At 49.2% G+C, this 23,243-nt stretch overlaps 1 protein-coding gene across 3 annotated transcripts in view; it reads right to left on the reverse strand.

The window, feature by feature from the left end:
- GRHL3 (grainyhead like transcription factor 3) overlaps nt 1-23,243 on the reverse strand; it is a 97,360-nt gene that overhangs the window by 17,897 nt on the left and 56,220 nt on the right. Inside the window, exon 1 of one of the 3 annotated variants that reach the window (XM_085081468.1) lies at nt 4,204-4,376. The exons of 1 other annotated variant lie outside the window; for it this stretch is intronic. In XM_085081468.1, the coding sequence (XP_084937594.1) occupies nt 4,204-4,220 (17 nt within the window). In that variant the 5' untranslated portion in view covers nt 4,221-4,376. Of the gene's footprint in view, nt 1-4,203; nt 4,377-23,243 lie in introns of those variants that run through there. One more of the 3 variants, XM_085081469.1, reaches the window with a different exon arrangement.

A 23,243-nucleotide genomic window follows, 5' to 3' on the forward strand; every position in this document is an offset into this window, starting at 1 on the left:
TTCTTGTATATCCTCTAACTGCAACAGCTATGACTTTTAGATAAAAATAAAATTTAAAAAAAAAAAAAGCACAGTTTTTCAAGACTTGGATTAAAAACCCACCAATGGTAGCCATAACACACAAAGTTCTGCAGCAAAATTTGTTTCTTTTTTACTGCTCTTCAGGTAATGTGGTTTTAAGCCAGAAATCAGCTGTTATGGATTATTTCTGCAGAAAACAGAGCCCAGCTTGACTCAAGTTTCTCTGCTTCCCTCAGCATGTCCTACCAGAGGCTGCTGCAGTGACACAGCAGAGATGTCACATTTCTGTGTGAAGCCCAGCACTGACCTAAGGAAGCAGTGAGAGCAGAGATTGGAGGTTTCAACCTCAGAGCTGTGTGCTCAGCCTCAGCCCAGCTGGGTCCTCCCACCTGAGGCTGGGATGTGCTGATCCCTCCCAGGGTTCAGGCAGAGAGCACAGCTGGCACAGGGCTCTGCCCTGGCTGAAGGTGGCACAGGAGGATCCTGTTGCCCAAGAGGCTCCAGGAAGCTGTGCCAGGGCAGGACACTTGACAGGAGGCTCACATGGTGCAGCTGCTCCCCTGCCCTGTCCCTGTGCCACGCTGTGCCAGCAGCTCTGCCTCTCCCTCAGCTGCACCAGGACCCTGCAGAGCTGCTGAGGCACAGGCTGGGTTCTGCTCTCCCCCTTTGGTTTTCCCTCTCCCTTCCCATCCTGGAGGGTCTTTTCCCCTGGAACAATCTCAGCTGCCCAGCTCTGCTGCAAGGTGCACTCTGTCCATGCTCTGCCTGTGCTCTGATTCAGTGTCCTGTGAGCACACAGCCCAGGGCCAAAGCCTTCTGCTTTGCTGTTTAATAGGGAAAAATCCAACCCCAGCATGATGTGCTTCAATGTTTTTGCCAAACAAATGTGATTCATCCCATTGTAGGCATCACCCTGTAAACCCTGGCATTTCTGGAGAGCTCAGACTGCCAAGGCAGAGGGATGAAAAGAAACAAAAAGTGGGCAGAGCAGGAGGCTGTGGGTCAGTGCCAGCTGCTCTTGTCCCCTCAGCACTCATGGCTAGGAACACACTGGGGACAGGGACTGGTTTGGGATCAGCCTCACCCTCCCCACGATCAGAGCCAGGGCAGAACACCACTGACAGCTCAAGGGACAGCAAGAAATGAACCCTGGAATGGTTTGGGTTGGAAGGGACATCCAGTGCCACCGGGGCAGGGACACCTTCCACTGTCCCAGGCTGCTCCAAGCCCTGTCCAGCCTGGCCTTGGACACTGCCAGGGATCCAGGAGCAGCCACAGCTTCTCTGGGCACCCTGGGCCAGGACCTCCCCACCCTCCCAGGGAGGAATTCCTTCCCAATATCCCACCTATCCCTACTCTCCTCCACATTTCTTATCTTCCAAGCCTTGGAATCTTGGCTATGAGCGATGGAATATAATCATATGTTCAACAAGGAGTTCCAGTGATTAACATTTTTCAGCTGTTGCCTTTTTCCTCCCTGAGCACACACAGTTCCAGGATCCCCATCCCTGCCAATCAGCTGATCCCAAGCTGGCAGGTGCAATCCAAATACAAGTGCATTTTTGGATAAACACACTGATCAACAACTCAAACCCCAGCAGGAACAAAGCACAAGCACATCCTCCTCAGAGCAACTGTCTTTATTCTGCAAATTTCCCTGGAATCATTCCCATGGACCAATCAGCCGAAAATGTGACCCAAAGCATCAAAGCAGAGATACTGTGTAAATGTTGATTCACCCCTGCTTTGAGTCTGGAGTTTATTCAGAGGCCTTTTTACTCCTTTGTTGGGAATTGCATAGCAGTTATTTGATTGTTGTTTCTTTAATTTACAAATCTCTCTTTCTCTTTACATAACTTAAAAAAAAAAAAAAAATCCAAGCCAGCCTCCCTTGCTCCAGCACGGTTATCCCTTGTGTGCTTTGCTGCCAGCATTTTATAAAAGGGCTTTAACTTTTCATTCACCAGGAGCATAACTCAAGTTTTAATAACACACCTTATGCATGACAAAAATTTGCTTCTGGCGATCATGGTTTCGACCACAAAACCACAACTGGGAGTAACTCCTGGTTAACTCCTTCCAGCCCACGCACTGCAGAGTTAGACACAAGTTCAGTTTAGAAGACTATGGAAATCAGCAGTTAGAATATTTTATAATAGGCAAAACATCTCACTCTCCCATGCCACGCTGGACCCTTCCCGGGTGGAATTAAAGCGGAATTAAAGTGCCGAGGGGAGAGGTGGGATTGTTCTCCCTGTCATTTCGGGTGACAGGAGCACTCCGTGGGGATAGCACAGCTCCGAAACATCAGCCACATCTGGGCAGATGTTCACCGCTCGGACCGGGGGGATGGAAGGAACAGACAGCGCTCCGGAGCCTCCGAGGCTGCTCCGGATGCCTGCAAAGCTCCACCTTGGTGATTATCCCCAAGTTCGCAGCTCCTTAGGGCCGCGCTGCTCTCCGAGGGGCTTTAGCAGCCTCTTCTCAGGGTTCCTCCTCCCCTCCGAATAAAGCCAGAGCTGAACGTGTCGCTATTCCTTTGGTCCCCCGGAATTCCCAGCTCCCTTATCTCCCATCGGGAGCCCCGGGGATCTTTCGGCGAGGTGCTCCAGGCCCATTGTGATCCCAAATGTCCCCCCAGGCCCTGCCGGCCACAGCACGGGGAATTTATTCCCCCGCTGAACTACAGCGGAATTTCCAAAGTTCTGCAGAGGTGTCCTCGGAAAGGATCAATTTACGGGAAAACCTCGCTCGGAGCCCTTCGCTCTCAGGGATATCCAAACCCCAAAGCCCCATATGGGATCTGCGCGGGATGGAGATGGGAATCCCAAATTGCCGCTGCTCCCCTCTGCAGGGGAGGCTCAGGGTTAACACAGCTCAGCCCGTTAGCGAGGCCAGGGGCAAGCAGCCGTGTAATTCCTCAGCTAACGCAATGGCCCGGCCGGTAATTAGTGATAAATCCATCAATCGCACACTCCAAACTCGCTCACTCGCACCCCCTGCGCGTTCTGAGGCAAACTCATCGCCCTGACTCCCAAACGCAAACAGCATCACTTATAAATTACCCCAAAAAGTTTTCAGAAAGCGAAAACTTCAGTCAGTGATTCTCAGTCAATCCGAGCAGATCGATCCCACTATTTACATAAAATACTAATTACTGCTGCGCCTTTTCAGGGTTCCTAATTAGGAGGAGATTGGCTGACACAGCAGCTCTGCCAGGCGTGTAAACACACACAGGCTGTGGTTTTCTCCCAAAAAACACCTTCGACGCACCAGAGCTCTACGTACATATTTATATATATATTAATTCTTGATTAATATTTTAATACACAAATACTTCAGAGTTCTAGACTGGACTGTCAGTAGTATTTCCCAGCTTTATTCGCTACTCCTGCAGACTTTCCTACACCTCGTCAGACCAATCTGACATTTGTTTGCTTTTATTTCGGAGGTGCGAGGCACGAGGTGCTGTGCTGATACCATCGGCATCCAAAACTCAAAAATATTTTGGAGGTGCCAAAATTAGAAATGAGAATTACACAGGACCAATACGTGTTAAAAGTTTTTTCTTATTAAAAAAAAAAAAAAAAATTCTTCGATAGGGTCACGGTGTGATGCCATTAACTTAGAAAAAAAAGAAAAAAGAAAAAAAGAAAAAAAAAAAGAAAGCAAAACCCAAAACAAACAAAAAACCCCAAAGGAAAAAAAACCAAACAACACACCCAAACAAACAAAAAACAAAACAAAAAAAGGGAAAAAAAACTATAAAAACCCAACAGAAACAACAACAAAACACCACAACAATCCCCAACCCTAAAAACGAGAGACTGATAAATACTTAAGAAGGTATTTTCTCACATAAATAGATATAGATATAATATAAAACAAACTCCTCTAGCTGCTGTTAGATTTTGTTGGACAGAGGCAGAGCAGAAACCACTCTTCTCACTAGACAGAAACCTCATGTATCAAGTTCAGGCTGGGGATAAAAAAGTAACCAGGGTCGTGATTTTTAACAATTCCTAAATAAAACGCTAAGAAGTGATTCCTCTCCAGAGCAGCACCAGAAAATGAGGAAAACGTTCCCATTGCTGGAGCAACCCAGCAATCTCACCCAGCCGCGGCAGCGAGAAAAACGGAAAAAGCCAAAAACCACCCAAGCGGCTTTTTTCCCCAACTTACTCAAGTTCATTGGACATATTCGCCCCGATCCGAGCTGGCAGGCGGCGGATCCCGCGGAGTGCTTTGCTCAGAGCCTGCTGCAGACAGACATTGCCTGCGAGGTGTTTGATTTATGCTGGGCTCGGCGCTCGGCGCAGGTGGGGCGGCAGGGCGGCGATTGGCTGCTCGCACAGGTGAATGCGACAGACAGGTACACCCAGACAGGTGCAGCCGAGCCCCGGCCCTGCCGGCCGCGCACGGAGGCGCAGGGAAAACCCCCGGGGGAAAGAGAGGATAAAGGGGTGGAATCAGGGATTCATCTCGGGGATAATTAGTTTCAGTGTGGTGGATGTGGTGGAGCTCCTGCCGTGCTGAGGATTTGGTGTTTTTTATGGATTTTGGTGTTTCTTTATGTATAAATACGCTGACAAAATAGGTGTATTTAGAAAGGAATTAATGGGGGAAGGGGAAAGTTTCCTCTCATTCCTCCGTGGTAATTGTATGACAGGAAAACCCTTTCCTGCCTTTCCTCACCTTCTCTGAGCCGCTCACTCTACAGGTGTGAGAGGATTTTTTAACTCCTCCTAAAAAGTGAACCTTAACGCCCCAAACTTTAGGTACCAAGTAATTCCATAAATATCCTGGCTCAGGGAACTCTTGTTCCATCCCAGATATGTCAGGAGCAGGGCTGTGGGATAAGCTCACCCTGCCGAGCGTTATTCCAGCGGGCAGTTTGGGAATGGGCTGCGGGAATAGCACCGGGGCAACACCTCTGCAGCAACTCACCTGCGAACGGGGAAAAGGTTTGTGCAATAGAACAAAACTCATCAGGGATTCAAGCCCTCTTGCTGGATGGTTTCTGTCATCCGTGTTGCAATGGGGAGGCAGAGGATGGGCTCAGCGGTGACTCACGGTGACTGGATTGGGAAGGCAGCAGAGGATTTTAGCAGGCAAGTTGATACAAGCCTTAAAACAAAGGGAAAAAGAAAAGCTTCCACCCCTCGTTCTCACCCCCCATCGTGTCTCCCTCGCTGCCTGCCCTGCTCAGCTCCTGGCCTTTGGAGGTGTCACCCAGCAGCCAGTGGCTCTCCCTGGGGACAGAGGGGCTCCCAGCCCGGTGGGGCAGGCAGGAGCTGTGTCCTCACGGGCACAGGTGAACACAGAGCTCTGCAATTTGGGTCCAACACCCCCAGACAGCTCGCTGGCTTCTGCCTCAGGACGAGCAATGACCGTGGATATCTGCTGATAAGGACAGGACAGGCTCTGCTGACCCCTCTGCTCTGCCGTGGGGCTCCTGCCTGCCAGGGATCCAGGGCTGGGCAGAGGCTGCTCCTGGGAAGGAAAACCAAGGGTCTGGAGCAATACAAACTCCTCTGGGGATTGCTGGAGAGCACCAGGAGCAGGGACAGCAACACCCAAAAGTCAGCTGAAAGAAGCCACAGAGAATCGTGGAGTGCTTTGGGTTGGAAGGAACCTTAAAGATCATCCAACCCCCTGCCAAGGGCAGGGATGTGTCCTGCAAAGCCAAAGCACTAATCTCAGGCAGCTGTGGCAGTAGTTGATCAATATTCTGATTCTATCTCCAGATTAATGCAGCCTTGCCCAGTTCATGGTGCCCACAGTGGCAGCTCTGAGTCCTTGTCCTTTACCCCATCCAGGCAGAGAGGATTTCACTGGCTCTGGGTTTGCACAGAGCTGCAACATCCCCTCGGGGGATTTCCGAGTTTCTTCTAACCTTGCAGTGAGACTTTACAGATTCCAGCAACAAAAGTGAAGGAGGAGAAAACACTGCCTGAGCCAGAGCATGCAGGGGAAGGACAGAGCTCTGAGCTCTGAGAGGAAAAGCCCCTGACAGAGAAAAGAGGGAGAAATGTGTCTGGGAAAGCTGAGCAGAGACAGGTTTTGTCTCAGTGAAAGGTGTCCTGTGCCACCTCTGGCTTTGGTTCAGCTTTTCAGGCTTGGCCTTTTGCAGAGCAGCAGGGATGGAGCTGCCTGCTCCCCAGGACAGGGGCAGGAGACGAACAAACCCACCAGAGCTTTCATCCCCTGCTGGCAAAGCCTTGGTGGCACCTTGGGGAGGCTCAGGAGCAGCCTGGGTGTGATGTGTCCTGCTGGGAGGCATGGCCAGCCCTCCCCAGCTGGGCACTGCACTGCCTCCAACAGCTCCTGCCAGACAGGACCACCCCTGTCCTCCTCTTCCATCCTCTTGGGCACCTTTTGTGTCTTTTTTGTGATAATGTGAGTTTTGTGGCGCCTGGGAGGCCTCCAGGCCTGGACGCCCAGACAATCCCTTTGACTGTGATTTCAGTATTTCTAATTATTATTTTCCCTCTTTTTATTTTTTTTTTTCATTTACACTCCACCCTCCAAGAGTATCTGGTGAGGGGGTGGGATAGAAGAAAGAGACCAAGAGATACATTCTCTGTGAACAAAACCCTCCCACTTCCCTTCCACTCCCCTGTTAAATATACCCTGGAACAAAAGCCTTTTATGATGCTCTAAAAATAAAGCATGCAGCAGTCAAGACAAACTGCAAAGTTTAAAAGAGAGGGCCAAATTTTGCTCACAGCTACACCCTCTCTAAGGCAACAGGGCTGCTCTTGTGTTTGGCTTGTTAAACCCTCTTTAAACATCCAGGGGCAGATTGGGATTAGCTGCACTTTGTGAGAGACACATCAGCAGCTCCAGGATTGAGACAGCATCACCCAGAGGGTCTCCAGCCCTGCAGGGCCAGCTGGGTGGTTAAATCATCCCAGGAGCAGCGTGGCCCTGTGGCTGTGACATCCCAGTGTCCCCATTTCTCCCTCTGCACTGCTCTGCGGTGTGACCTCACCTGAGCCATTCCACACTCCCTGTTCCCAGGCTGCCTTCTTTGCTGTGGAACTTGTAAGAAACTTCAAAGCAAGGACTCTAATCCCTTTAGGATACACGGCTTTTCCCACTGACAGCTGTCAAACATCCTTCCCAGTTGTCCTGTGATGTGCCAGGAATTTCAGTTGTCTTTGACCAAAGGTGATTAAAACACTTCAGCAATTAATACACAGCAAGAGGAAGCAGCCTGGAGCAGGTTAAAGTGAGCTGCTCTCCAAAGGGAGATGGGGCTGCTCCAGGTGCTTTTCCAGCAAAAAACACACCTTGTGCCACGAAAACCTTTGATATCCAAACTGGATCATCTCTCCCTGAGACACCCTGTGTCTCCCAGAGCCTTTTCCTTGGGAAGGCAGAACAAAAAGATGAATTAGAACTTCCTTGGGCTCAAGGCTCAGTCTGGCAGGGCTGCCCTTCCCTCTGTTTGTACAGCACAGCAGAGCTCCAGAAGTGCCTCTGTCAGGGTAGTGATGAGGAAAGGGAGAATCTGGTGCTCTGGAGAGATCAAGAGGGACAAACTCTCAACTTGCCATTTCCCAGCAGTTTTCCAGCCTCTATCTGCAGGATTCCTGCTGGCTCAGTACCATTAAACAACGTGACCCAATGCTTAAATGTCTTTTTAATAGAGTCAGGTCAGTTTGTTATTATCTGTTGTAGCCCAGGGGGCTCTAGGAAAATTCCTGTTGTCCTTAGCTAGTTCTACCAGTTTTCACCCAGTAAGGAGTTTGGGTTGCAAACAACTGACCCAACTGAGGGACTGCAGGGCAGGCAGCTCCAGTTAAACAAACAAACATGACCCCCCGGCCCAGCCACCTGCTCCTGATGGAAGAAACTTCACTTTTCCTCTCCATTCTCTGCCCTGAGCTCATCCCGTGCTCTCTCTGGAGCTGAGCTGACAGCTGTCAGTCCAAACCCAGCAGGGAAGTGGGAAGTGGACATCCCAGTTTAGTTTGTCAGGGGAGGGAGCTGCCTGGAGATGTCACAAGGATGTTCCCCATTCCAGCCCAGTTGGCTTCCTGTGATGTTCAGCTCCAAATATGCACAGGGAAGGAGTGAGGGGAAGGTTTCCCAGAGGAAAACTGTGTGCTTTTCACCAGGGATTTCAGCCTGGCTCCAAGGAAACTCTGTTTTCTAACCTGAGCACATAGCCAGCTCACAGGGCTTCCCTCCCAGCAGCTGCAACTCCAAACACAAAAGCACATTTCCTCCTGGAGAACAACCAGGGGTTGGGTTCCCCCCCAGTGCTGGCAGTGGTGCCAGCAGCACAAGGAAGGGCTCAGGGCTGAGCCCACACTTCCCTCAGTGCTGCCATTCCTCCCTGAGAGAAACTTTGAAACATGAAAACAGTTTTGAAAATGGACCAGATGCAAAACATCAGGGATTGCTCCCAACCATTTCCCCCACTGCTGCAGCCTGATCAAAGCTGCCTCCCCTCAGGAAGTTATCTGATGTCAGCCAGTGACGCTGCAGCAGAGATGAGTTTGGTCTCAGGTACCTCAGTTGACTCCACTCCTCATTAATCAGCCCTGGGTGAGCAGAGATATGGAAATGGCACTGGCAGAGGTGTCCTGGGCTGCTCAGAATAAATTACCCTTATCAGGAGTGTGGCAGATCCAGCAGCACAGCTGGGATTGGGTTCAGGCTCCTGATGAAGCACCCAGAGTTTGGATCCTGGTCTGCTCCCCTCACCCAGCTGGGGATCCCACTTAGAGCCAAGCACAGCACAGAAATGGGACTTCATTCAGCAAATTCCTAAGCAGCAAATGAAAAAAAAAAAGGAAATATGAATGAATATCAGTCTGCCCTGGACTATAATGAATGTGCTCAGGGAGCCTTAAGAGGCACCTTTACGTGACACCTCAGTTTCTGTCGGTAATTAGAAAAGCTCAGGCCAGAGATATTTATCTGTGAGCAACATCTGGAATTAATAACATCTCAGCCCTGCCAGCCTCCCTGGTTTCATCTCAAATCTGCTGATACTTGCTGTTATTAGTTTATTTAGTTGCCTCTCCAAGCCTGGCTTCCTGTAATCATCGCATCATGTGAAAGTTTGCTCGACACACAAATCTCCATCCTTCAGCATCGTTGCAAAACGCTTCAAACCCCAATTCCTACAGGCTCAGGAATGAAGAGACAGAAAGGAAAATAACTCCCTCACACACCCCACAAAATGAAGCAATTTTAAAGCCAATCCTACACCTAGCAGGGACCTGGCTTGTGGTTTCCAAGCAGAACCAGGGCTCAGGACATATTAGTGCTGTGCTGGTCACTACTGGACTCATCAAAGCACTGCAAATTTTAATTATTTCTCACTTCTGCTCTACACCTGTCATTACTCATCTGAATCACCCATGGGATACTGGACATGGGGGTGTTTTGGGGTGGCCAGAATGGGCACACAGCAGAAGTCATCCTGCCTTTCTCAGCCTCAGCACTTTGCAGGAGCTGACTTTCCCACAGCAGCTTGAGAAAACAGCTGTGGGACCTGATTATTTATAGAGAAGAGGAAGAAGTCAGCTCCACAATCTTGATTTGACTCTAAAATCGTCCCTGGAATTGGGATTCCGTGCTTGGATCCCAGGCCTGGTTTGGAGACACCTCCTGCTCTCCAAGCATTCAAATGGAAAGGCAAAGGCAGAGGGAGGGGAGAGGCTGGGCAGGGGCTGAGGACAGCTCCTGTGGGAACTGAATCTCATTGCCAGCCAGGAAACTGCAAAGCCCAAAGGCCCTGCGTGAGTCAGAGCTGTCCTGGGACCACTCAGGTGACACAGCCCCAGCTCCTGGATGAGCCAAGTGGGAGAAGCTACAGCTCCTTGGAGCTCTCAGCTCTTTCCAGGCATGAGGGGTTGGATTTCCCCTTGAAAATCCCCTGGGAAAAACCCCAATATTAATTCTGCTCCTTCCCCCCAGGGGCTCCAGCTCTGTCCTGCTCACCGACAGTCATCAGCCCCCAAAAATCATAGAGGGACAGTGTGGATGACACAGCACAGCCCAGGCAAAGCCAGCAGGGCTGAAGCCTCCTGTAAAAATTACCATTTCTGGGCTGGAGAATAGGGAAACTTCAACCTTTGGGGTTTATCTCTTGCTTTTAGCTGCAGTGTCACCTTGGTGTGACAGCACGAGGAGCCAGTGGCTCTGGCTGGGAGCAGCACAGGGAAAGCTTTATCAGGGAGTGCCAGGAGCTTTGGAATCCTTCCAGCATCCCCTCAGCTGCTCCCTCCACACTGCAGCTGCATCCACATCATCTCCCCAAACATCCTCCCTCCCAAACAGCCTCGCCATGGCTGAGAATCCAGCAGAGAAGGAGCCCCAGATACCCATCTGCTCCACCCTCTGCTAGTGGGCAAGCTCAGCTTCCTGGCTGGCACCTGTCTGTCATATTTGACACCAAATAAAAGCCCACTTAATTCTGACTCACTCCACCTGCTGCTTCGTCTTCCTGGCCAGGCCAGAATCCAACATCTACAGTGAAAAATCTTCCCATCTGACATGAAACCTAAATCCAAATGCTATCAGTGCATTGCCTGCTCAGATAACAAATCTAACCAAAGCTTGTAGGAACTTATTGGATTGTTTTTGGATTGCCCAGCATGTAGGTCAAATGCACAAACCCAGGAGCCTTCCTGCACAGCAAATCCAGAAGGTAAACTTAGTTTTTCTAGCCTCTGTAGGGCTGGAATTTGCTTCTCGGGGCAGGCTGTTGTTGTGGGATTAAGAGAAAGTTCACTGCAAGGTACCAGTTATCCCATGGAGTGGAAAAATAACAGGTATTTTGCAACATTTCCAGAGATGCACCAAGAATGTCCTGGGTGGCAGGGAGCACATGGGAGCTGCTGGCCCTCGGGGCCTGGGGATTTTCCTTCCTCAGAGAAAATGCCTCCTGCAAGAAGCACATGCCTATTACAAAACCCACTGTTGTTTTGTCTTTGTTAAATAAATCAATCAACCCTCTTTCACTGCATGGTCTGAGAACCTGAGCTGACACTGCTGTATTTCCCCACAATTTTATGGCACATAAATCCCAGGCCAGGTAGGACTCTTGAGAATGGAAAAGCTGATTTGTTTGCAAACCTCTGGTGCTGAGTCCATCACTGATATTCAGGGAGGATAAAACAGTGCAAAATCTTGAGCTGGAAGGGATGAAGGATCATCCAGCCCAGCTTCTGGGTGAAGAACATTTCCCTGAAATCCAACCTAACCCTCCCTGGCACAGCCCCAGCCATTCCCAGGGTTCTGTCCCTGGTAGAGAGCAGAGATTGGAAATCGAGAATTGCTCTCAGGATCTGCTGCCATGGGATGTCTCCACGGCCCTGCAGCAGGAAGCAGGACCCCAAAATTCTGCTTATTCCACGTCCCTGTGCCTGGGCTCTGCCTCCCAGCACCTCTGAGCCCATCCCAGTCCTGTCTGGGCAGTCCCACATGCAGCCCTTGGCCAGGATCCACCCCCGGGGCTCTCATGGGATTCACAGCCATGACCCTACTGGGAGTAATTTTATGCGAGTCTTAGGAAAATTTGCCTACCCTGAGTGTCTCCTCACCCACACAAAGCTCTGGGGGAGATGTGACTTATAGCAATGCATTTTTAGCCCAGTTTGAAAGCAGATCAAACAAATTAGGCTGTACCAGCACAAACTGTGTCTTTGCTGCAGCAGGAACTGCTGCTCCTGGCCAAAACCCAACTACAGCTGAGACCTAAAAAGGCACGAAAGGAAGTTCTGATTTCACCTGAACCTGGAGGATTTATGGCTTTGACAGTGAGACTTTTTCCAGTGAGCTCCTACAGCTGCTTTAGGATTAATCATTGCCAGTAAAACCAGCACCTGCTGCTCTGATTTTCAGCATAGAATGAAATAATTCTAGATAAATTAGAAAATTCTAATTGCGTTACACTTGCTAACCTTGACCAGGACCACAGATGGGGAACACAACACGACCTGAGGAGCTTTCCTTGCTCCCAAATATTTAATCCCACCCTTTGAGATGCTCTCTGGGGAGCCAGCCTTGAACCTTCACTGCTGACAAGGCCAAACAGGGCAGTGCAGAGCCTCCCCAGGGAGATTTTGGGGTGGGGATTGTCCTTCCCTTCCACACAAGGACAAAGTGCCCCTGGCACCGTGGCAGGGGAGGATATTCAGAGCCTCTGCCCCTTGACCCGAGTGTGACATTTGGCTGACATTGCTCCAGAGCCAATCCCTGCACTATCTGATCCTTGTCCCTGTGATCTCCCGAGTCCTAAAGACCCCAGGCAGCCCCCCTGGCTACCAGGAGCCCAGATCGAATTCTGGCCCGAGGGGAAGCTGTAAAACGAACAATCCAGGAGTGCCCCGAAAGGCAGATGTACTAATTAGAGAAACCTTGGGTGGCAGCTCTGAGCACGGTGCTTTTAATAACTGCAGGGATGTTGAGAAGCAAATAAATTACATGATGAAAGTCTAGCAGGCTGCAGAACCCAGATATGTAATAAGCAAGACTGGCACCAAGACTGAAATTTTGCCCCCTGGGCTTGGCATTTTGTCTGATTGCCTTTCCAGATGGGAAGGGATCCGGAGCTTCCGGTCCTGCTGACTGCTTGGCAGGAAAGGATTTCTCAACAACAACCTGGAGAATCCTCCTGGGAAGGCTGAAATTAGAGAGCTCGCTGGCACTCAGGGAAGCACAGCCAGGTTTGCACCAGGAAAGAGGGAACAAGGCTTCTCTCCTGATTTTTGGATTGAAAGTGGAGCTGAACCATATGGAAGCTTTGGTTTAATATTGTAAGGAGTCAGCTGGGAAAGGTTTCAGTTCTTCCCTTTGCCAGTGCACAGAGAAGGACTCCAGAGGTTTGGATTGATTGATTGATCTCCATCTCCTCTGATCCCACTGAGAGCTCCACACTTCCATGTCTCTCATGGGCAGGGACACCTTCCACTGTCCCAGGCTGCTCCAAGCCCTGTCCAGCCTGGCCTTGGACACTGCCAGGGATCCAGGAGCAGCCACAGCTTCTCTGGGCACCCTGTGCCAGGGCCTGCCCACCCTCACAGGGAAGAATTTTGTCCTAAAGGTAGTTTCAGTCCCACAGGTCATCACAGCTTTCACGCAGAGCAGACCCTGATGGAATCACAATCCCCCCACATCAGACATCAGCACCAGCGCTGCTCCCACTGCCCTGCAAGCTGGAAAATCTATCCCTGCCTGGTCCATCCCCGCTCGGGAAAGGAGGACAGCAGTGCTCTGCCCCTGCCTGGTCCATCCCTGCCCGGGCAAGGAGGACAGCAGTGCTGAACCCACCATGAGAGCTCCCTTCCCTCCCAGGCTGCTCCACATCCCAACCAAGCCACACACAGTTATTTTCCACGGCAATTACAGCTCTTGTTTCCAGCGCTGGACAATGAGACTGGAGCAAGAGCTGTCGTGACCTTTCATTGTGTCAACGAAATCGCTGCTTTGAGAGATGCTGACGCTCAGCCCGGCTCCAATTCACTTCTAATTCTCCTGCAGGGGTAACATGGGGAGCTTGTGGTCATTGCACAGGGATTTGGGAGCAGCACCTGTTTCGGGAATAATCAGCCCAGCAGGAGGAAAGTTTTTCCCGGCTGCTCTCGGAGTATTTACATTTTTGACCTCATCTCAGCATGATAATGGTGCACTTTGTCAATCCTGCAGGGCTCTGTGAGTGGCTGGGCTGACTCCTGCATGGCTCTATTATGATTTCTCAAAAGACCTCCCGTAAGGTTAAATGACCTCACATTAGCGCTAATTTGGGGCTAACTTTCCTATTCAGCACATAACAAAGCCACGGGTGTTTACCCAAGTCCCATAAAGCGACAGGGACCACACACAACCCTCTGCGCTCAGCCTGGACAGACAAATCTCCAGCTCAGCCCTTCCCGGACACAGGGGGATGAAAAATCAGCGATGGAAAATCTGTTGGGAATGAACACCCAACAGAGAACCTGAGCAGCTCCACTGCTGTCCCCAGTGGGAAGACACAGCGGCCACCCCTTCCTTCCCCTCGGTGACCCAATTGCAACCTGCTGAGTCACAACCCCACTAAACACTCATCTGCCTCATTCCTGAGCTGCTTTTCTGCTCCACAGGCTCCTTGAGAGTTTCCCTGCGATGAGTGTGATGTCAGTAAATCACCCTGCACAGCCAATAAATCCAATGTCTCACTGCCCCCGTGCCTGGGAAAGGCTCAGCCGAGGGAAAGCTGCGCCTGGAATCTCCAACCTGCTGGCAGCTCCTGGCCAGGATTAGGGACAGCTCAAAGTAGGGCAGGGTGGAAATGACAACAAACTTTGGTGTTCCTGAGCACTGAGAGACAGGGATCTGTGGCTCCATGGCATTGGGGTGAACAGCTGTAGGGAGAGACCCTCAGAAGCAGGCAGGGCTCGTTCAGAACAGCAAGGCTGATGTTTTCCCGCTGCAATTAAAGAAGGTCAAAAAAAAGCCAAATAAAGAGGGAGCACAAACATGTTATTGGCCGAGTGAGTAAACATTTCGGGCTCTTGTGCAATGGCTAATGACAGCGCGAGGCGTGTGTGAACTTCCTGTCACTGTCCCGCAGTTCATCCTCCATTCACCGAGGCAATTAAGGGTGCCTTTTATGCAAGAGCTGAAATTCGCCCGGATTGATTTAACGAGGATAATTTCCTCTGCGGGACTGCTGGAAATTAATCATCACTTCTCCAAGCTCCGTGTGGAATTCGCTCGTCAGCACCACGCGGGGCTCTGATGGAGGAACCTTCCTGCTGCCTTTGTCCAGGTATTTCCTACACTCAGAATGGGAAATATCCCGAATATGCAGCAAAGTCAACTATCTCAGCACAGCAAATGGAGATTTTTTTTTCTCATCACCCAGACAATAAACCCAATTGTCTCCTTGCTCCCACCAGTTTTCACTGAAGATGCAGTTTAATTACACTGACCCTAATTTGCAGCAAGTGAAAGCGGCAGAAGGAACTGGTGGAATATTTGAAAGAGAAATTAAATATACACCTAACCAGTTACATATCTAAGAAGGTGCATTTGCACATAAAAATGTCACTTTGTGCATGCAGATCAGGTAAGTAGACAGCAATTCCCTATTTTTAGGGTTCCTTGCCCCATTTGGGTGTCCAGCTGTAGGATTTGGAGAGCTGGGAATACTGAATGACTCTGAGAAATCCATCTCAAACTCAATAAAAATCTAAAAACAGAGTCAGAGAAAGGAAAAACAAAGCAATAGGGAGACACAGTAAGTGACTGGCAGCTCAAAGGGCAGAATGTTCTCGAAAGAAAACTGTTTTGTTTATTAAAACAATTACTGCAGCTTAAAAGGAAGAGCACTGAAGGAGGTGTGAATGAACTGCCCTGCTCTAAACTGAGGTGTGGCTGCTCCAGAGGTTTTCCCAGCATTTTGGTGCCTTTTGATGTAAACCACAGAAACTAAACTATATGAATTAAAATCAGAGCTCCTTAAAATTCACCAGTTCCAGGATTATTCTCGGGAGCTGACCCATCCCTGGAACATCCCACAGGGCTACAGTCACAAAGGAACTCACATGAAAGTTGGAGAAAGTCTTTGTTGACTTCTTCCACCCCAGTGTTGACCCATTTTGAGCCATCAGGAGTTTTCAGCCTCTTTGGGATGAGGAGCTCTCTGAATTTCCATTGTTCTCTATAAAACCAGTTCAAACCAACTGACAACAACCCTCCTTTTCCCAGTTACCATCTGCAGAAGCCATGCAAATCCCCTGGGAGTTTGTGGTTCAAAGGAATTGATCCCCATCCCTTTATTCCTTCTCTCTTGGGAAGAGCCAGGACTTACTCCAGAATCTTATTTCCCTGGACAATAACAGTTAGCTCTGCCTCAGAGAGCAGTGGATGAGAAACACTCTGGGGACCATGAAATTAAAGATCTCAGCATCACTGGGATATATACCAATTATTGATTCTATTGATAACTGGAGAAAACAGACTCAAAGCTGAGAGAGCAGCAGAGCCAAGATAACAACTCCTGTTTTCAGATTCTGGTTGAGACTGGGAAAAACCAATCCTCAGATCTTACTTCTGCAAAATTTCTGCCTCTCTGTGGAGCAAGGACATCTGGAAATTAAATGAAAATATCTTCCTCTTGAAAGACCTCCATGCAGTTTTGCAAATAAACACATAAGCAGCCACCCAGTGGGGGAACAAGATCATAACCAGCTGGGGCTGGGATGCAGAAAGGTGTGTAGGAAAAGTTTTTTAAGGATGGCAGAATGGATGTGTAGGAGATGGAATTACAGACGTTCCTAATAAGGGAAAGGAGAGTCTGAACTTCCTGTGAAAAAATGAAAACCACAAACAAATCTGGGAGATTCTCAGAGCCAGGGAGAAAGGAGAGGCGGGGTAAAACTGCACCGAGTAGGAAACTGCCACAGAAAACTGAGCTTTCAACGTCTCCCCTTTTATCTAGAGGGCTTTGGGTAAGAATGGAGCAAGAGGGAGTAATGAGCATGGGTGCTAATTGCATGGAGCATCTCCATGGAGCTGGAGATTAAAGACTCCAGCACCTCGGGGGGTGAGGGAATCAGTTGATCTCAGAGACAGTTTGTGGGGCAGGCAGCTGCACCCTTTGTTACCAGCCTGCCCCATCTGATCATGTAAATGAGAGCTACAAATGGAGTTTACAGCCCTCCCCATCTCAGCTGGGATCTCGGGAGAGACAGCGCTGGATTTATTTACATGTTCCCGGTTATCGCTGCCAACCATCGCACAGAGGCCCCTCCACATCTGGAGAGTCCTGATGAAAGTCAAAACATCGCGCTGGGGATTTCTGGTTGAGCTCGTGGCGCTGAAGGTCACATTCTCTGCCTCTTCCACACCCCCTGAGCACCAGCACTCGGTTCCTCTGCTCCCAAAGCACAGCCTTGGCTCTGAACCTGAGTTTTCAGGGGAGAACTAGGGCCAGGCTCTGTTTTGCTGCAGGAATTCCCTGCCATGGTGGGAGAGCCAAGCAGGGAGAAGCATCCTCAGCATCCAGCTGAGTTACCTGCCTGTCCTGAACAGTCTCAGTGCCTTCTCTGGCTGCAGGATGAGGGGAATCCAGACTGCTGAATCCATCATTCCTCACATGCTTCGGTGTGCTCTGCATCTGCAGCCCTGCAGGGTTTTGCTTTTGAAGAGTTGATGCTCATCCATGACCCAGCAGGGATTCTCCCTGTCAGCAAAGCATCAAACCCAGGAGGGGAGCAGGGCAGAAAAAAGACAGAAGTAAGACTTAAAAAAAGAAAAAAATGGAATAAAACAGCCCCCAAGTGAGCCTGTGGAGCTGTTGGTGAGAGCAGGGCTGGCAGGTGTGTAATCCCAACTGTTATCAGCTCACAGGGAGCTGCTTTTTCCAATTTGTTTTATTGGAAACAAATATAAAATCTAGAACCAAAGAACCGATGAAATTAGATTACTCCCACAATTTCTACAGTGTTTGCTGACAGGATGGGCTCCTCCAGGGAGCTGAGTCCAGAGCACAGGAATTTGCCACAGGAAGGAGACTGAGACAAACAACGCTGGGGTTTCAAACTTGAGTTGGAAAATTTTACAACTGCAAATAACACTGGCAGTCCTATAACCCACGGGGAAAAATGGGGTAATGAAAGCTCCTGCTTGAGGGCACGAGCTGGTGGCCTCTGGGACAAGGGAGGAATTTCTCCTCCCATCCACAGCATTGCTCAAGTGGCTGGGTGCATTCTGCAGGAGTTTCACCATCCATAGAAATACCAGGTAAAAGACAAAGATCCTGCACTGGCTGGGGAGCTGATTTTAAATTCCCACCTTTGGTGGCTGAAGGTGGATCTGTGGCTGGATCTGGACTCCTCTTCCTCCTGAGCACTCCCCAGCTGCTGACACAGGGAGGGCAGGAAGTTTGCTGGATGTCTCCAAAATGTTTTATCTCTGCTGGGCAGGAAAGTCTCTCAATGTCAGCCTGAATTCACTTCATTGTCACTACTGTCCTTCGTCTGAAAAGTCTTCTCCCCCTGCCTGGTGCTCACAGATCACCACAGCACACCCAGCCCTTTCCCTACGCTTGCTGCCTCCCAATTAAACATGCCCTGTTTGTAGCTGATCAGTTATTAATCCCTGAGTGCCCGAATTTGCATTTCTGTGCTCTGAATGCCCTGTGTGCTCTGCTGCTCTGAGGGTGACCCTGCTCCTTCCACAGAATGTCCCTGACCCTCCCCTGCTTTTGATGATAAACTCTGGATGAGAGTCAGCAGATTTTATCAGTCCACACTGGAAAAAAATGCATAAAATTCAGTCCAAAAATTATTCTGGAAGAACTCCTCAGTGACCTCCTTCCTGCCCAGTGCTTTCAACATTTATCTATTGGATAAGTCACTCTGCCTCAGTTTTCCTGTCTGCTCTGAGTGAATTCCCACCTCCAGATCAAATCCCATTTTTTTGAGGTCTCAGGCACACACTCCCCCATAATCAGCAGATAAAACCCCAGACATCAGGAAGGCTCAAGAGCCCAACAACATCTCGTGCCCCAGAACACTTCCAGCAGCTCCAAAGCCACCGAGCTGCAGAGGGATTAGGTGGTTTATGGGACCAAAGGCTGGCAGGTTTCCCTGCAGGGCCCCCAGCTCTGTCACTCATCATTCCTGTCAGGCCAGTTCAGAGCGTCTCTGCCTGGCTCGGGATGGATTAAGGGGTGGCTGAGCAGTTCTTTTCTCCTGCTTTGTTGTTTGGAGATGGGGCTGCAGAGGGGAATGAATTACATCAGATAAATACATCCAACTGTCACTCTGAGCATTAACTGGGAACCTCCTGGAAAACAGAACAAACAGCAAGAGAGGAAAGTGCCACGGGAGGAATCTCTGCTCTCATTCTCATGGATGGATCAACATGGCCATAATTTTTCTTCTCAGTAATTAATTTCGGTGTGTTATTAATTGTAATAACCATCAATTTCTAATGAACACACTGGGCCTCAGCAGAATCCTGGAGCACAGTTGTCCCAATTAAAGTAACTGTAGAGTTCCCCGAGCAGCGGCTCTGAACTTCCAGCTCCTCCCACACAGATCCCAGTCTAAAACACCTCATGGCCAGGGAGAAAATAGGGAATTGCAGCATTATCCCAGATCCAGGCTCTCTGAGGATGGTTTTATACAGGACTTTGAGGACAACTCTCTTTCCCTCCATCCCACCTAGTTTATCTGGAGTTGAGTTTGTTCCAAATGCAGATGTAAAGCAAATAGGATCCAAGAGTTTACAGGATCCACCATGGACTGTCTGCTGAGAAAAAACCCTAGGGAATCCTGCCAAAAATGCCTCCCAAAAAAGACCCAACTTAGAATCACAAAATCATGGAATAATTGAGGTTGAAAAATATCTTCAAGGTCATTGAGCCAAGCTGTGCCTGACACCCACCTTGTCCCCAGCCCAGAGCACTGAGTGCCACCTCCAGGCCTTCCTTGGACACCTGCAGGGATGGGGACAGCAAACCTCCCTGGGCACTTCCAAGGCCTGACCACCCTTTCCATGGAGAAATTCCCCCTGTTTCCCTCCCCTGGCATAGCCTGAGGCTGCTCCCCTTGTCCTGTCCCTGTCCCCCAGGAGCAGAGCCTGACTCCCACCTGGCTGCACCCTCCTGGCAGGGAGTTGTGGAGATGTCAGGAGACAATGACACAGCTGAGAGCTCCATCCAGACTCCCAGAGGGCTGTTTGTCACTTCCCCTGCACAATTTCACCAGTCAGAGCCAAAACAAGGCATTGCTCCATGTGCCATCAGCCTTCTGCTCCTCACATCACCACACTGTAATCAAACCCAGAGGAACAAGCAGCAATTACAGCAGAAATCTCTTAGTCACTCACCTGATCAAAACAAAACCCAGGAATTTGATCACTGAACACTCCAAGGAGAAGCAAGAAAGCTACAGGAACATGTTGATGACACATCCCATCGTAGCTGAGCTCTTTGGGACAGGGATTTCTGAGCTGCTCCAGCTCCAGACAGGGTCCTGGGCCTCTACTACAACAGCAATTAATTTCCCATTAAGATACATGTTCCTCGTTATCAGGGCTAATAGTTGCCATTATTACAGCAAAATACCGAAAGGCAAATCAGTAAATGTATCAATTAATTATTTTCTTCCATATTGCCTCAAAGAAAACATTCTGGGAATGGCATTAGGGCTGCAGGAGCCAAAACAGTTTAAAATACCAATAATTTTCAGGGCAGAATTAAAGGTTTGATGTTGAAGTACATTCCCTACAAAACAGAAATCCTGATGGTGTGAAGCACTCCTGCAGATATGAAGATCTCCCAGTGTTTAGTCAAGGATTTGCAGTGAGGGATATTCTCCCTTTCCAGGATTTCTCTGTGCATTTCAGGAAGGCAAAGATTCCAAGTGAGAAGCATTATCTTCTCTAAACCTCCTTCCACCACTGCAAAACAGAGATGCACTTAAACACATATCTACACCTCACTCAAAGCAACAAATCTCAAGCTACTTTCAGGCAGAGAAAACTGGGTTGGAGTTTGGTGAAACTGTGGTGATCAATGAGACAAACAGATTAAAAGTGGTGAGTATTTGTGCCAAGTTTTCGCCTGTCAGCACAAGCTCCTGGGGTTTTAATGAGGCTGATGGACTCCCAGGCTGAAAGAGCTGCACTTTTTGTTGTCTCAGGTATGGCCAGGTGAGGTTCAGGCAGTGTGGCCCCAGCTGGGCAGTTATTTACAGGTTGGAGCTGTGGGCAGTTCTTCACTTACTCATTTCCGTGCTCTGACACGCTGTAATTTACCCCTGCTGTAAGTAGGTACAATGTTATCACCTCCCAGTGTTGTTTTAATGAATTTTTTGGGTTCTGGACTATGACCCAACCAAATGGTTTAGAACAACAGGTGAATCTCAGGATCTGTGCTGTTGTAACCTCCCTCCTCCCCTCTGAGTCTCCTCCCCTTTGTTTACTGCAATCCCTCAGATTTTGGGATCCTTCAAGCAGGGCTGTTCCACCTTTGTTCCACCTGGGATTCACAAACAACCATTTGCATCCAGTGGGAGACTTCCCTGACCCAGGACTCACTCAAGAGCAGTGGGATCAAGATTAAACTCATTTACATACATGTAAATTTTTGCCATTTGCCGTGCAAAAAATATCCTGTGTCTGAGATACGGGAAAACAGGGTTCTGACTCAGAATTGATGCTATCGTTGGTGTCAAGATTAGAGTCTGAATTGTGCAATCCTACTTAACTCACAGTATCACTTGCTATGCAAAAGACAGTGTTTCATACAGAGGTGTGGCTTTTCCAGTGATTGCAGCAAATGCAGACCACAGCTGGCACTTGGAGCCAATGCAGTTGGAAAGCACAGCCGATTTTTCAGGTTTGATCCTAAAAGAACTTGATTGTTCCTCGTAAGGTGAAGGGGAAACTGTGGGGGAATTAAGAGGATGAAGAGCTTTGGAACACCTGTCACGAAACTGTACCGAAAGGAGAAAAAAACAAAAAAAAAGTAGAAAAGGTGAAAGCACTTAAAAAAAAAAAAAGAAGAAGAAGAAGAAAAATAAAAAGAACTTTTTTCCCACAGGAAACTTCCATCACTATTGTGTTTTCCCTAAGGACATTTCTGTATCTGTCACTAGAAATTACTGCTGTCAGCGGGAATGCATCAGCCCAAACCAGAGGGCTGGGCTTTGGTGGGCTGGAAAGGGATGTAAACCACAGTTGCTTTTAACCACCAACTCACCTTAGCTATAGTGAACACGTTGTTTATGCAATAAATCCGATTTTGTCTGCAGGAAAAATGACGTTGGGAGGAAAAACGGAGCTGTTGTTTTCACAAGCAAATGCCTGATGCCTAATCAAGGCTGAGAGAGGCATTTCACTCACGTAGGGCTGAGCAGGTGCCAAAACAGAGGTAGGAGAAAGGTATTTCATAGGGAAACGACTGCAGGTGAATGGCAAAACCCTTCAGAAACAGTGAAATTCTCTCCCAGCAGAGCCCCTAAATTCGTGCCCTACAATTTGAGTGGCAAAAGCAACAAGCCTGAAACAGATTTCCTCCATAAAGCGAAATAACACCCTAGAAAATTACACTCCAATAAAAAGCTAATGAAAAGGTCCACTGGGAACAGTTTTGCCCTACAGATAACTTGTCCCTCCTGATGTTAATGAATTCCCTGGCAATTTGGACAAGCTTTTTATTACAGTGGCACTCAACGCCCTGCAAATCTGGGTGCAAGTGCTGTTCAAAGAGATGGTCTTTGTCCCGGGGAACATGATGTAATCCTGCAAAAGGCAGCCATGGAGGGTGCTGATTATTCATTGTTTGCACAGGGAATAAAAAAGGTTTATATGGAACTAACGTATGGGTAAGTGTAAGTATCATTCGGAGTAATTATAGTAACTGCCTCTATGATCCTCCTCTGTTATATTTGAGGCAGGATTCATTTCATAACTACAGGTTTGGCTGCTAAAAATCCTCTTTCACAACCGACAGCCCATGGCTGCTCCACTCCGGGCTTTTTTGGGCTCAAACTCGAGGGAAGCTGCAGCAATCAGTGCCACATTTCTCTCCTCAAATATGTTCATGGAGGGTTTTGCAGGGACAGGTTTCAGGGCAGAAATGTGGATTGTCAAATCATCCAAGGGAAGGGGCAGGGGAAAACCCTGACCTTCTGCTTTTTCTGCAGGTCAAACACTCCTCCGGACAGGAGGAAAGGTTCTTCTGCCTTTAATTCTGCAGAATTAAATGAGATGAAGAGGGCGTGGAGTGGGGTAGGGAATGGCATTTGTCCTGATGCAAGAGGATGGCTGTTGGAGCACAGCACAGGGGACAGAGGGTCCCTCTCAATGCCCGGAGAGCTCAGGACATTCAGGACACTCAGGACACCCCGGGGAGGTGGATCTGATCCACAGCAGGACAGGAGAGCTCCTCTCCCCCCGCAGTGCCCAGGGTGGAGCTGTTTGTCCTGCAGAACCCACAAACAGCAGCAGCCCATCCCACCCACGCGCCCCGGAGTGGCCTAACGAAGGCAAGGATTAATTAGAGCAGCTAATGAGCTGCTCCGGCCGGCGCTGGCGGGCGCTGCTCGCTGCGGGTTGTGGAGCCACCGAGGCACTTTTGTAATCCTTGTTTTGCAGCGGCTGCGGGAACAGGTAGAGAAACCACGTGGCTTTGTCAAGTAAAAAAGACATTTCTATCCAATTCAAGGCACAGACTATGTAGAAATGATGGCTGGTGTTGT

The sequence above is a fragment of the Lichenostomus cassidix genome, chromosome 23 (genome assembly GCF_008360975.1).
Source record: "Lichenostomus cassidix isolate B80296 chromosome 23, HeHo_3.0, whole genome shotgun sequence".
Lineage (NCBI taxonomy): Eukaryota > Metazoa > Chordata > Aves > Passeriformes > Meliphagidae > Lichenostomus > Lichenostomus cassidix.